The following is a 13,928-nucleotide window of genomic DNA, read 5'->3' as shown; positions in this document are numbered from 1 at the left end:
TTTATCCTTTTGTAATACAGTTTTCATTCACACTTTTTATTAAAAAATGTACTTGTTTTTATCCTTTCTATATGTGTTTAAATATACTCCAGACATTTTAGAATCTATCGGTATATCTAAAGTTGTATTAGACAATGATATTAATGTAAATAGCATGTCTCTGAAAGTATCTAATATGTTAACAGATGTTATTAAATTTTTAAAGTCAAGACTCCAAAAAGTGCATTTTGCTTCATTCAGTTTATTCAATCATGTTATAGATAGGAGCTCCTTCTATTTTTTTTAAAGGAGGATTTTTTTTTTTAAGTTTCATTAGATTAGAGATTACAATATCCGTGGAATACTTTGGTCTGCAACTTTGCTTTAATTCACTCGTCGGAGAATGTCCCATGAGTGCATCACCTGCTGTTTTCGTAGTTCACTCAATGCAACCATTTCCAAGCACTTGAAAAAGGTCCCGCTTCCAAAACAGTGACTCCTATAAGAAGGAAATGAAACAACGTTTTTATTATTCTAGTTTTCATAACAACAATAATATAAAGTAATATAAACAAGGAATATTTCTAAACGATAAACTGTAGTGCTGCGGAATTTATCGAGCATTCTAGAGTGCATTTCAGAGCGACTGTTCTATTTTCTACTTTCAAAATTAATTATTTCTCGAGATATTTAAATAAATGATGAAAATGAAAATAATTTTTGCCATTTTCGCTAATAACTTCAAAAATATTTTTTCCACAAAAATTATTTTAACACCATCGTAAAGAATAATAATAATAATAATTTTAATGATAATAATTTCATTTAGGTATAATTTTTTCTCTAATTTTAACAAATCCTTCAAAATTTATTTCAATACAATTTGTATCAAACCAGTTTAATGTCTCGTTTACACTCAGCCAGTAAGCAGCGCATTTGTAGTAAGGCTAAAAACTGCTGTTCGATCGATGACAAGTATTTGTCCCGATGGGATGAGAACATACCGCTGTATTGTACTTTATTCTTACTGTGCATGTGTTCATGGAAATTGGTGGTTTATTTGGCTTGAAAAATTTTATCTCTTATAAATTAATTCCGACATTTTTTGCTCTTTGTTCTTCCGCATGCGATGGTTTTTTTTCCCCCATTTTATTTGCAATTTTTTTTTTCCATCGTTTTCCAAATGTAAGTATGTTGACCTTTTTTTTATTTTTATTTTACCATGCTTCTTTGTGGGTCTTTTTAATATCTATCATTTTAACGCGATGCGCAGTGAAAAAAGAACAATTCAGAGACTCCAAAATGGCAATTTATAGCCAATTATGGAATGCCTGAATTTATCTTAGGAAAGTGTGGCAAACATAAATCAGTTCCTTTCTGCGCATGCGCTCCCTTCTGCCCATATTAAAACTGGCCTAGTTTAAACGCGGCATAATACATAATAGAAATTTTCCTAAACCTCGAATGATGATCTCCGATACTTGTCTGACATTCTAGTGCGACTGTAATATTTAACACTTCCAAAATTAGTTAATTCTTGAAATATTTAAATAAATAAAGAAATTTAAACATTTTTTATTTTTTTATTTTCGCTAATAACTTCAAAAATATTGTTTCCTTAAAAATTAATTTAACACCATCTTAAAAAATATAGAATATTTTTTAATGATAATTTCATTCCGACATAATTTTTTTTTCCTCTAATTTTAACAAACCTTTCAAAATTTATCTAATACAATTTGTATCAAACCAATTTATGTATTTTCAAAAAGGAAATTTAGTGATATTCCATTGAAAGGCAGTGATGAGATTTTAGATTACTCTACCTTTATTTCTTGATTTTTATTATTTATTTTTTTAATATTTTGGCAACTTTTTTATAAGTTTTAAATAAAACAAAGCAAATCATAATTAATTATTAAATTTTATTATTTTAAATATAATAAAATTAGTTTTAAATAAATTTTTAAGTTTATTTAATTAGATTAAAAATTATAACTGTTGAAATCTTCTATCATCTTAAAGCTTAAATTAATTAAAAATCAATCAAGATTCTGGCATCCCCTCTTTCCGATATCTTCCTAAAATATTATAGCACAAAAACCCTTTTTACACGATTAAATGAATCGATTTTTTTTCAGTGACATAAATTTCATTTCCATGCAATTTATTTCACTAGTTTTAGAATATTTTTTCCAAATTTATTCATGCACGATGTGTAGCAATATTTTTTTATTGTCGAACAAGAATATGAAAAAAGAGATGTTGCCAGAACATATTATCAGAAATTTGGAAGAACTCTAAAAGAAAAGCTAAAAAGCAGGTAATATCAGGAACAAATATTGATTTTATTTGATTTTTCATACTTTTTATTAATGAAAAATTGAATATTTTACTGTCATAAAATTTTCATTAGAACCTTTCTTAACTTTAGTATTTGTAAACTAGTTAGCTTAAATATTTATTAGAGAAATACTTCTATAATAAATATTAATAATTTATGGAAGAAATTAGCTAATGACAGCTTATAAAAATCGTTTGGTTCAAAGATATTGTAATTTTAATTTAAAAATGTTTCAGACGATAAAAGAATTTTTTTCATTATTAAATTTTATACAAAAGAAATTTTTATATTAAAAATATTTAATTTGTAATTATTTTACTCCATAACAAACCTTCGGTGTATCAGTTAGTATTCAATGAAAATTATGAATTAAGTAACTGTAATTAAATTTCTATCATTTAAACATTGCACTACAAATAAAACAAAAGAAAATGATGTAAATATAAGTGAAAGGTTAGAGGGGTAATACTTCTGGCTCTTTCTTTCCTATATTTTATTATATTTGTCTTTATAAACATCAAATATTTTATCTTCATGTTGTCCACTTACTGATGCTTTTGACATCAATATTTCCATAATCTATTACTACTTTTTTGCTAGATATTCTGATGATAGTTTCTCATCTTTGTTCCCTCATCGTGTAATTTGTCAATATACAGTTAAAAATTTACAACACTTCGCTTTGTGAGAGCGAAAAAGATTTTTTATTTTTCGAGGTTCGATCTTTTCCGTGAAATAGAGATTAAGTACTAAGCATTAAGAAATTTTTTCCGTGATAGCGGTAAGAGACCAGGATTTAAAGCTTTGCGAATCGCCGAATGAGAAACCGGATGACTTAATATGATTACCTTGCTATGCCATAACCCAAAAGAATGATTTTTGTTGGTCGGAATTCCACCACAAAGACAACATATATGAAGCTGGAACAATGATACTTGCAAGTGATTTACAAAAATGCCCGATATGTTAATTTTGAAATTTTCAGTAAATGCATTGCTTACTATATTCATAATCAAAAGTTATATTATCTGATGTTTTATATGCATTGAAAATGATTACGTAGTATTAAAAAACTGTCTACTATGTCGCTTGTCCTTGATTCTGATTTATTTCTATCTATTACACTGTTAATCAAAACTTTTATAATTATATTTACACTGCCCTTTCAAATCACCAATTATTATTCTTGAGTTCAAATAGAAATGGCTAAATTCTCCCTTTAATTAATAATAAAACTAATTATAAAAAAATAAAGTAATTAACTAATAATAAAGAAAAATATGTTATGTGTTGGCACCAATGTCTGTGATTTCATGAGTTCTATTAACATAGGATTAACTTTTTACTTAGAGCTGCGAATTTTGCCCTAAATCTATTTTGATTGATTTACTGTAGGAATATGTAGTATTAAAAATAGTTTGTTTAAAATCTTAATTAAAATTCCTGTTAATTAAAAATTAATGCTACTTTGTCATATTTCAACTAGAATATTATTAGCCAAGAAGTATTTTATCGTACACAAATGATGGAGACGTTTTTAATGATACTATTTTAGTAACCCAATTTTTTTTTTTCTTCTGAAATTTAATAATTGTTGAAAATACTTTTCAGTGCCATTTTTAAGGACACTTTCTATTGTAACAATAAAATTAAAATAGTTTTTATTGTTTCACTAAATATTTAGTTACATGATTTTTTTCCTATCATTAGAAATTAAGGAAAAAAAATTTCTATTTATTATCTACGCCTTTAAATGATATAAGAAAATGTAGTTACAATATTTCAAAAGACAGCGTGTAATTAGAAGACATATTACTTTCTAAGATATGTTTAATGGCCTTGTGATTTCATGAGATTCGATTAGAAAGGTTCGTTCATATGATAAATAATGCATATGTAAGGCTATTAAAAAATGTTTGATGTCTGTCAATAGTTTCTGCTTCCTTTAATCTCAACAAACATTTGATGCTTAAAAATACTTTGTTGAGGGGATCATGAGCAGGAAACATGTAAAAAATATTAAATTAAATAACAGGAAACATTAAACAGGAGCAGGAAACATTTAATTAATTCTTATCACTGGATAAGACCGATATATCCAGTGAACCAGCTAGTCTCCAAAGGCGACAATATAGTCAGTTATAAAATTATATATTATTATATGTACTGAAATAAAAAAAATCAAGAAAAAAGTGAAATTTAAAAATATCTATATACGATTACTTAGGAAGATTCATACAATAAAAAGTCTGTAATTGTCATTAAATATTGCTAATTATTTAAAAGAATGATTTTTTCAATTTCAAAACATTTTGATGTTATAGATATTATAAGCATAACAATTTTGTATGATTACGAAATTTTATAAAAATGTGTATACAATTATATTTCAAGGTAAAATAAAGTAGCTATTCCGTTTTTGACCCAACTACGACAGTACATGAAATGCTTTAAAAAGATTGGATTATTAAATAACTATATACCAGATTTAATCCATTTAGTTTAAAGCAATTTTGAATTATTATATTCACTGGAAGATATAATTAAAAAAATAGGAGAAAAATTAAAATGAAATCTACGATCGTAAGTTTCAAGTCATCATGTGAGAACATTATTATTTTTTTAGTCATTATTTGTCTTAATTAATTTAAGTCATTAACCAGTTTAAACCGGTTTGAACTTGACTTCTCTAGCTTCAATATTCATTGCCTACGCGATTTCGAGCTTCAAAACCCCCTAACCAAAACAACATCATGTTCTCACATGATAAAAAACGTGTGTTTTGAACTTAAGGAGACCTGCAACGTAGAGATTTTTCAAAATTTCGAGTTCGAATTTTTAGACATTTACCATGCTTTTTATTTGTATGTTTTGTATACGAGAGAATAAGAATCTAATTTTGGAAGCTGAAGATAGGAAAGGAATTCTGAAACATGCACGCCCTAACGGTTCCTATAGAGTTTGATTGGGCGCTGCGAATCAATAAACTCTTGAAAGATATGTACAAGAAGCAAATTTTAAAATTTTATTTTCTTTCTTTAATCTGAAGTATAGAGAAAGTATTCGTAATTGTAAAAAAAAATTCAAACTCCACATCCCTCAGTTTCCAGCGGAAGCAGTCTTCCCAAAACTTTCTCCCATTCACTCTAATAAAAATGTTATATTAAATTACACCTTCATAGCCTTGGCGTACAATAGTTTTGACATATTAATATTTGGCATGAATTTCACATTGCTTCTGAATGATGTGCTCCTTGGTGAATTTTTTTTGGCAATTAATCACTGGCAAGCTGCTAATAGTACTCGAATAAAGAAAATTGTGTGCGGCCGCGATAGCTTGGTTGGCAGAGAGTTGGATTCGCGTCCATTAGATTGCGAGTTCGAACCCCACATGTGTGAGTGTGTGTGGCCTGGTTGGTATAGCCTTCTTATATATATATATATATATATATATATATATATATATATATATATATATATATATATATATATATATATATATATATATATATATATATATATATATATATATATAGTTGGTAGGGCGTTGGACGTGCATTACTTAAGTTGTGAGTTCGAACCCAGTCGACCGAAGACTCTCCGTGTGTCTGGTGACTGGCGCACGTATAAAGCTGTCGTGGTCACAAAGTCCTCCATGTCGAGAGTAATTATCACCGGGAGTACTGGATCAGAAATGATCGTTCTCTGATTCAGGTCTAAATTACGATCTGTAGATGCGTGAGTGAAGTCCGCCCCGTAAAAAGGGTTGTGACGTATGTGTAGCTAAGTCGGTCACTTAGCCCTAGATGGCGCTAATATAAAAATAAGAGACGCTCCAACACCGGCTTAAAATCGGTTAGTAACAGCGGGCTTGGGCTTGTCCATGGCAAGTGCCATAAGAAACAACAACACAATAGAAATTTGTGTTTTTCCTAGCCAACTGAAATAAAAATTTGACACAACGCCACTTGAAGTCACAAAATCCCTTATCAAATTTCGTATATTTAATTCATTGCGTTTAAATATTTCTAAAATTACAGATTGACATACGAGCAGCTTCTGATTGGATTTGGCTCAAAATTTCGCAGATGTCTACATTATAGATGTGAAATCTGTGTACCGAATTTTATATATCTAGCTTTCTTCGTTTTTTAATTATCGTGTTATATTGTAACTGCCAAACAGATAGATTTCCTCTGAACAGATTTTACTCACAAATTGATAGAAAATCTTCATATTTGGTGTAAAGACCGTATACAGAATTTCATCCGTCTAGCTAAAAGCGTTTTTCAGTCATATTTGTCTCATTGACAGGTAAACAGACATGTTCCAAAAATGTGTTTTTCGAACTCAGGAAGGTCTGAAACGTAAAAATTCGTCAAAATCCCGAGGTTGCACGATTTTTAGGCGATTACAATACTTCAGATCTATACTTCATCGATTTTTTTACTTCATATGCGAGTTTAGTTTAGTTTAGTTATATTAACATCCCGTTGTAAAGCAACACTAGGGCCATTTTGGGACGGACCTCGTCATTTCGAACCGCGGTCAGATGACGAGGACGTCACCTGAGCTGGCACCCCCCTCTCCACACCACATCACACCACACCAGCGTGAGGACGTTTGACATGACGGACTTAACGTGTAACAGACCCCCTTACACGACGGCTCTTCGTTGGAATCGGGTCTCGAACCTGAAACCCTACAGCTCACAAGCCGAGACCTTACTACCAGGCCACCGCGGCCTATTTCATATGCGAGAAAGTAAAAACGCTTTCAGCTAGATGGATGGATTTTGAACTATGGGTTTCCGACTTCTGATCAAATTTATAATTTTCTGCCAAATGTTGAAGGAAATCCATTCAAATGAAATCTGTCTATCCGGTTACGAATACAAATAGCACGAAATTTACTAAACATAAGGATCTATGTATATAAAATTCGTATCAAATACCAAAATTTGATTTAAAAAAAAGCCTACATTTAACATATACATTCTTATCAAATTTTGGCATCATATTCCTCAAGAGGTTGACTGTGGTACTTTTGCATGCATGCAAAGTCAATAATGCATAAACGAAAAGACTTCAATCAATCATATTCAGTATGCCATTGGGACGGCGGTAGCCTGGTGGTAAGGTCTCGACTTCGGAACCAGGCGGTTTCAGGCTCGAGACCCGATTCCACTGAAAAACCGCCGTTTAAGCGCATTTGGTGCACGCTAAATCCGTTGGGACCGAACGTCCTCCCGCTGGTGTGGTATGGAAGTTTGGTGAGTAGGATACCAGCTCAAGTGTCGTCTTCGTCATCTGACTGCGGTTCAAAAGTACGAGAATTGTCCCAATATAGCCCTAGTGTTACTTTGAAAAGGGACATTAATATAACTAAACTAAACTCGGTATGCCATCTCATGTCTGCAACAATAATTTCGGGTGAAATTTTGATTTCAATAGGCCGGAAAGAAGGCGTCCAAAATACATGTTCTCTCAATATCTATACTACTATTATAAATGTGAAAGTTTGGATGGATGGATGTTTGTTAGTCAATCACGCCAGAACGGCTGAACAGAATTGGATGAAATTTAGCTGAGAGATACATTATAGTCTGGAATAGGACATAGGCTACTATTTATTCCGTTTAATTGAGTGGTTAATTATTTATTAATTAAAAACTAGCCTCCCCGCCAAAAATCGCCAAATGAGTAACGCTTCAGGGTTTTTCTTGTTCCCCACGCCAATGAGATTAGGCTTAACATGATTTTGACTATTATTTCAAACGATTCTGTTTATTTTCTTAGTGTTCGACACATTTAAAATAAAACTTTGTTAATTAATCGATCTTTCGGATTCATTCTGAAGTACTTTTGAATTAAAATAAAACAGAATAAAGGAAATTAAAAATTTATAATCTGCATTGCGTTACCCCAACTGGCGTAGAAAATTCATACATTTGTGTTGCCCAATTAGCGTTGAAGAAACACGCATGCGCAGAAGTAACAAAAGATAAAGCCATTGATGTCATAAATTCCAATCTATTTCCACGCGTACGAAGTCGTGGGTAAAAGCTAGTATTCAAGTATTCAATAAAAATCCTACATTCATGTTAAACATCTCTATTTCATAACTAATGTTCGCCAACAAATATCTGCAATTTTATGTGGAGAGAGAAGGGATGTGATATTTATCTGATAGCGCACGATAAAGTGTTTAGAAATAAAACCTGAAGTTTGGAAGTAAACAGTTCTCACCTGCAGTCGAGATGTATGTCCTGCTCTTTGTAGAGTTCGTAGCACTCGTCACAGATTCGCTCCAAGTGCGCCATCTTGTACTTGTCGTACTGGCCTTTGCAACCGACTCTATTGAAGGTGTCTTCCCATATGTCGCAGCTCGCTATCTGAAACACCATGACGAAAACCAGGATGGCTCGAAGAAGTGACTGTAAAATTTGAAATAAATAAATAAATCTTTGCTAATAATAAAGATTAATGGGTGCGTATGTATGTCTGTTGGCATTTTACAGACCAGACCGTCTAACTTAGAGCTATCAAACTTAACAACTATAACGGATGGAAATGTGCACTACGGAAAGATTTTCTAAAAAATTTTAATTGCAACCTTAGATTAATTAAAAATTAGCTCATATAAACGTTATTATGGAATGTTTCTGCAATAAATTTCAGATAATATTATTGCATAAAAATTATTTTCTCACTATCGTTTTCTCTATAAATAATAAAGATGAATTTGTGTGTGTGTGTGTGTGTGAGTGTGTGTGTGTGTGTGTGTGTGTGTGTGTGTGTGTGTGTGTGTGTGTGTGTGTGTGTGTGTGTGTGTGTGTGTGTGTGTGTGTGTGTGTGTGTGTGTGTGTGTGTGTGTCAATGTACGTGTTGGAAGCTCTGTAAGACATAGAGCCAACAAATTTTTCACATATATACTTTTGGAGGATTAAAATGTGCATCTAGAAGAGATTTTATTTTGGAATTTTAATCAGAATTTTAAATAATTAAAAATTAAACGAAATTTTGAGATTTTTTTTCCATCGTAAATGCCAAAAATACTGCAGCAAAAAATGTTTTTTACATAATGATAAAATTTAAAAGTGTATATTTTCAGTTATACAAATTTTATATTTGTAACTTTTTTATGAATTTTGACTATTTTTCAATATTTTTTTTTACCTAATTTCTAATGATAGAAGGCATTGTTGCTGTGCGATTCAAACCGTTTTCATTGTTTCAAATATTTAATCACGTGATTTTCTTCCATTGTTAAAAGTTCAAGAAGAAAGTTTCTATTTAATTAATAATTAATTCTATTTAATAATAATTCTATTAATAGTTTATAAGACGAAATTTAAAAAATGAAGTTACACTATCGTGAAAGCTAGAAGATAGATGAATTTGACATTTAAATATTTAATAGCTCTATAATGTCATGGGATTAACCTCCCTTAGAAAGATTTATAAACACTATGAACAGAGCGTACACAAGACAACTAAACGGAATTAAATTAACGTTAATTACGACGGAATTAACGTTAACAATTGATTTTCTTGACGGAACTGACAATTTGACGGAATCATGGATATTAAGTTATATCTGAAAAATTTAATTGAAATTCAATATAACCAGTATATCCGGCATATCAGTTGGTCGCCATAGGCAACTAGTTATTAATAAATTAGAATGTGTATGTGTGTATGCCTGAAAATTTTAGCATTCTACAAACTCATATTGTTTGATCTATAGTTACCAAATTTGGCGTATACATACTTTGGAGTATTTATGCGCCATGAATACGCACTTCCCATCAATTTCCTTTGAAATTTTAATTAGAATTTTAAGTAATTAAAAATTAAGCGTAATGGCACATTCCTGCTATAAATTTCCGAGTGTATTAAAATACAAAAATGAGTTTCACACCAGCTTAAAATATTGAAAAAATACCTTTCTAATGATATCTGATTTTTTTGCCTCATAATTTTTTTTTTCTATTTAAAAAATATATATTTAGCATATTTGAAAGCTTTATACTTTATTGTTGATATGTTTGTATGAAAACATTCTTGATTTCAATGAACCATTTAAAAACCATTTTTTGCCACATATATTTTTTTTTCTTCTTCTTTCTTTTTAATCAGTTAAAAAAAACATTTTAAACGTATTCTACTACATTATATTTAATCGCAGAAATAAAATTCAAATCGTTTTCATTGTTGCTACTAACATTTCTCCTCTAGAATTTTTTCTATCTACTAATATTTCACCTCTGGAATTTTTTCTGTTTTGATAATCAATATATGCAAATTGTTGAGTAGGTATTAGTATAAAACATACATTTAATAAAAATTTTGAAATTTTACTGAACTTGCAGTTATGGTTTACCTTTAGATTCAAGCAATGGCGAAAAATTTTTATAAAGTGCGCCCAGTTTTTTTAAAAAAAATATTGCTCTTTCCTGTGATGTAATTGTGTGTATAAAGACGTAGACAAAAAAATCGGAGAAATGTATAACCCAATGAACTAAGCAGCATAAACCTTCTAAAATGGTATAAGTTATATGTCTATCAGAATTTGAACTTTAAAAATGTTTCATGATGGAAATTATTAAGAGACAAACTGGATTACAAAATACTGGATTTAAATTTTTAGCAATCATTAATTCCGGTTATTGGTGGCCAAAGTAGCTAGTAAAATATAAATTACTGTTAATAGTCTGTTCCATTAAGATACATCAACGGCGTTTCATTATTAAAAGTTCTTTTGAGTATTTATTTGGTGAGTACTTAAATATTACTCTGCCCTTCATACTTTCTCTTAAGCAATGATAAGGTACAGAAATCTTTAAAAAAAAAACTCGAACGCAAGATTTTTATGTATCTCTAAGAATGAATATGAATCTTATTCTTATAATGAATATGAATTTTATACCTTTCTGAAACCGAAAAACTCATTTCTGAAATTAGCCTATGTATATGACTATGAATGCGTTAACTAAAAAACGAAACAATTTAAACGAAAAAAAAATCGATATGTAATTTCAACGTAAATAGAGGAAAACTAGCATATAATCTTATAATTAAAATTAAAAACCATCTTTCGTTTCGAACAATTTTCAACAATACTTTTTATTTTTGCAATGTAATTAAAATCCTTGTTTCATCAGATATTTAATCATTCAATTTTCTTCCATTGTTGATTATTAAAAGAATTATGCCCCATTTATTTATTATATAGATATTATATAATAATATTCTATTTAGAGTCGCAGTTTATTTGAGAAATAAAAGCAGTGAAATCAACGTTATTTCCGAATTTGCATATTAACTTCACGAGCTTTAGCTTAAGGACCACAAGAAGGCGATCTTCTAATGAGAAAATATCCAGTATATTAAATTTACTATTTAAACGGACTTATCATGATCCTATATCTTAAATAACTTGGGAACTTATTAAATCTAAATTGGGTACTACTATTTAAAAAGATAGATAAATTGGATAGTTTACATTTTTAATGGCCCTTTAATACTATGGACTTCCTTCTACTGGGAAAATGTATGTATACAATAAACAGAATAAGTGTAAGTTTATTAAAATAGTGCGCCTTTAAAATCTATCATAATTTCATGTTTAAAAATACCTTGTTGAGTGAATTAGTTATATCAAGTTATGGATACGAGATTTAATTGAAATTAAACTCAAACGAAATTCTCGGTGAATTAGCCCTTGTCAAAATCATCTAGTAATATAATAAAAAAAAGATATTTAAATATTTTGAAAAAGTATTAAACGAGTGACTGGAAAAAGAGCACATTTGTGAGATTCATTAACAGTACGCGTTCATTAGGCTATTGGATTGTTAAGTTGTATGCTGCTTAGATCCGCAGAATAAAATAATTATCAGGGAACTTCAGTTTCTGTTTTCGGATTTTGTCGCCAAAAAGGAACTAGTACTCTCAATTTGCCCAGATATTTTTTTTTTTTTTTTTTTTTTTACCTCGAAGTACTTGGGAAAGGTTTTCAAAGTTTATTTTTAATGTTTTTAGAATAATATACTGAGCAGTTGGTTATCTCAAAATATTGGTGTGCTATATTTCTATCATATGTAATTTGATAGAAATTTAACGCACCAATATTTATATACATAATTTGATAATGTACAACATGATATTAATAAGCAACTTGAATATGCATAACTTGATAATCACGGTTCATTCCTTCTAGAAAATATTTTTAAACTTCAAATTGTGATAGAATTTAAAGTTGTGTTCTATCAATACTTTTACATCGATTTTGTTTATTAAGTTAAAGAATCTTCCTAATAGAATCAAATCCCATGGCATCATGATGTCATCAAATACTGAACTGTCCGGTTCATTTATAGTGGTTTTTGCGGTAATGTAACTGCACTTTCTAAATTTCTCAATTAAATGGGTAGTATAACTCTTCTTCCTCGCGATAAATTGTTTAATTAAACAATAAAAACTATTTGAATCTCATTGCAACAATAAAATGCATTGTTGAAAATTTTGCAAACGATATATTTTTTTTAAAAAGTGTTGAAATTCAGCGAAAATATTACAGGGCAATTAAACTGATATCAATAAAGAGGAAAGTAATGTGAAATAATTAAAGTGAGATAAAAATTACTTTTGCGGTAATATAACTTCACTTTCTTAATTTCTCAATTAATTTCTTAATTTCTCAATCAAACCTCGCGGTAAATTGTTTAAAGAAACAATGAAAACTATTTGAATCTCATTGCAACAATGAAATGCATTGTTGAAAATTTTGCAAACGATATATTTTTAAAAAATGTTGAAATTCGGCGAAAATATAACAGGGTAACTAAATTGATATCATTAAAGTGAAATAATTAAAGTAAAATAAAAATCGCTTCTAATGTTCTAATATTTGCAGAAATTATCGCGGAAAAATTCTAAGTTTTCTTTTAATTTTTGATAAATTAAAAGTAATACTAATAATATTTAATACTTAACTAATAATATTTAAAATTGAGATTTCTTACCATCTTCTAGCTTGAAGAATAGGAAGAGGTGATTTTGACTGGTAGATTGGAGATCTTCTGCAGAGTGAAAATTCTTAGTGGATACCCATCTTTATATGATAGAAACCCCCCACGTACAGCCAGTGATTGGGTGGTTTTAGAGAAAAAAAAATCACATTTCTGTCAAAATATTCAACAAGAACATTCGATGGCCTTGTATTTATTCGATCAGAGGGGGACTCTGAATAGAAGATCTAACGAGTTCTAATGGGGCAGAACTAATACGCTCCGCTTCATAGACGACAAAAATCCGTTATTAGTTTCTGGTCCACACGTGTGAACCGACAGTCCTCATACAGCCAGATGGAATTCAAAAGTTTGCTGATGTAAGTTGCCATTTTAAAATTCAATTTGCGCAAATATATTTATTGATAAGATTTTATTTAATGTTGTGATTTTATTGGTATGTCTGGAACATTGTTGACACGAAAGCGTTTTAGGTGGTAAAAATACTGAGATATAATGATGAAGCATTCAATTTGGAATATTTTGGGGTATGGAGGTTGAGAAAAGATGAAAAGACGAGGGTAAATTATT

The 13,928-nt window shown here is 29.7% G+C and overlaps 1 protein-coding gene across 1 annotated transcript; it reads right to left on the bottom strand.

Annotated features, from left to right (window-relative positions):
* Positions 1-243: 243 nt before the first annotated feature.
* Positions 244-13,409, bottom strand: LOC129957676 (crustacean hyperglycemic hormone-like). Its single transcript, XM_056070125.1, has 3 exons — positions 13,353-13,409; positions 8,572-8,759; positions 244-478 (listed from the first exon to the last, which is right to left on the bottom strand). Exons 1-3 carry the CDS (start codon positions 13,353-13,355, stop codon positions 364-366), a joined length of 306 nt encoding a protein of 101 aa, XP_055926100.1. The 5' UTR covers positions 13,356-13,409; the 3' UTR covers positions 244-363.
* Positions 13,410-13,928: the final 519 nt, after the last annotated feature.

This window comes from Argiope bruennichi, chromosome 11 (genome assembly GCF_947563725.1).
Source record: "Argiope bruennichi chromosome 11, qqArgBrue1.1, whole genome shotgun sequence".
Taxonomy (NCBI): domain Eukaryota; kingdom Metazoa; phylum Arthropoda; class Arachnida; order Araneae; family Araneidae; genus Argiope; species Argiope bruennichi.
Note: the sequence above shows the minus strand (reverse complement) of the source record. Positions and strands in the feature narration are given on the sequence as shown.

Coding starts and splice junctions, on each gene's coding strand:
- LOC129957676 (XM_056070125.1), bottom strand. Junction 479..8,571: donor GACATACATCTCGACTGCAG/GTGAGAACTGTT, acceptor TCCTTCTTATAG/GAGTCACTGTTTTGGAAGCG.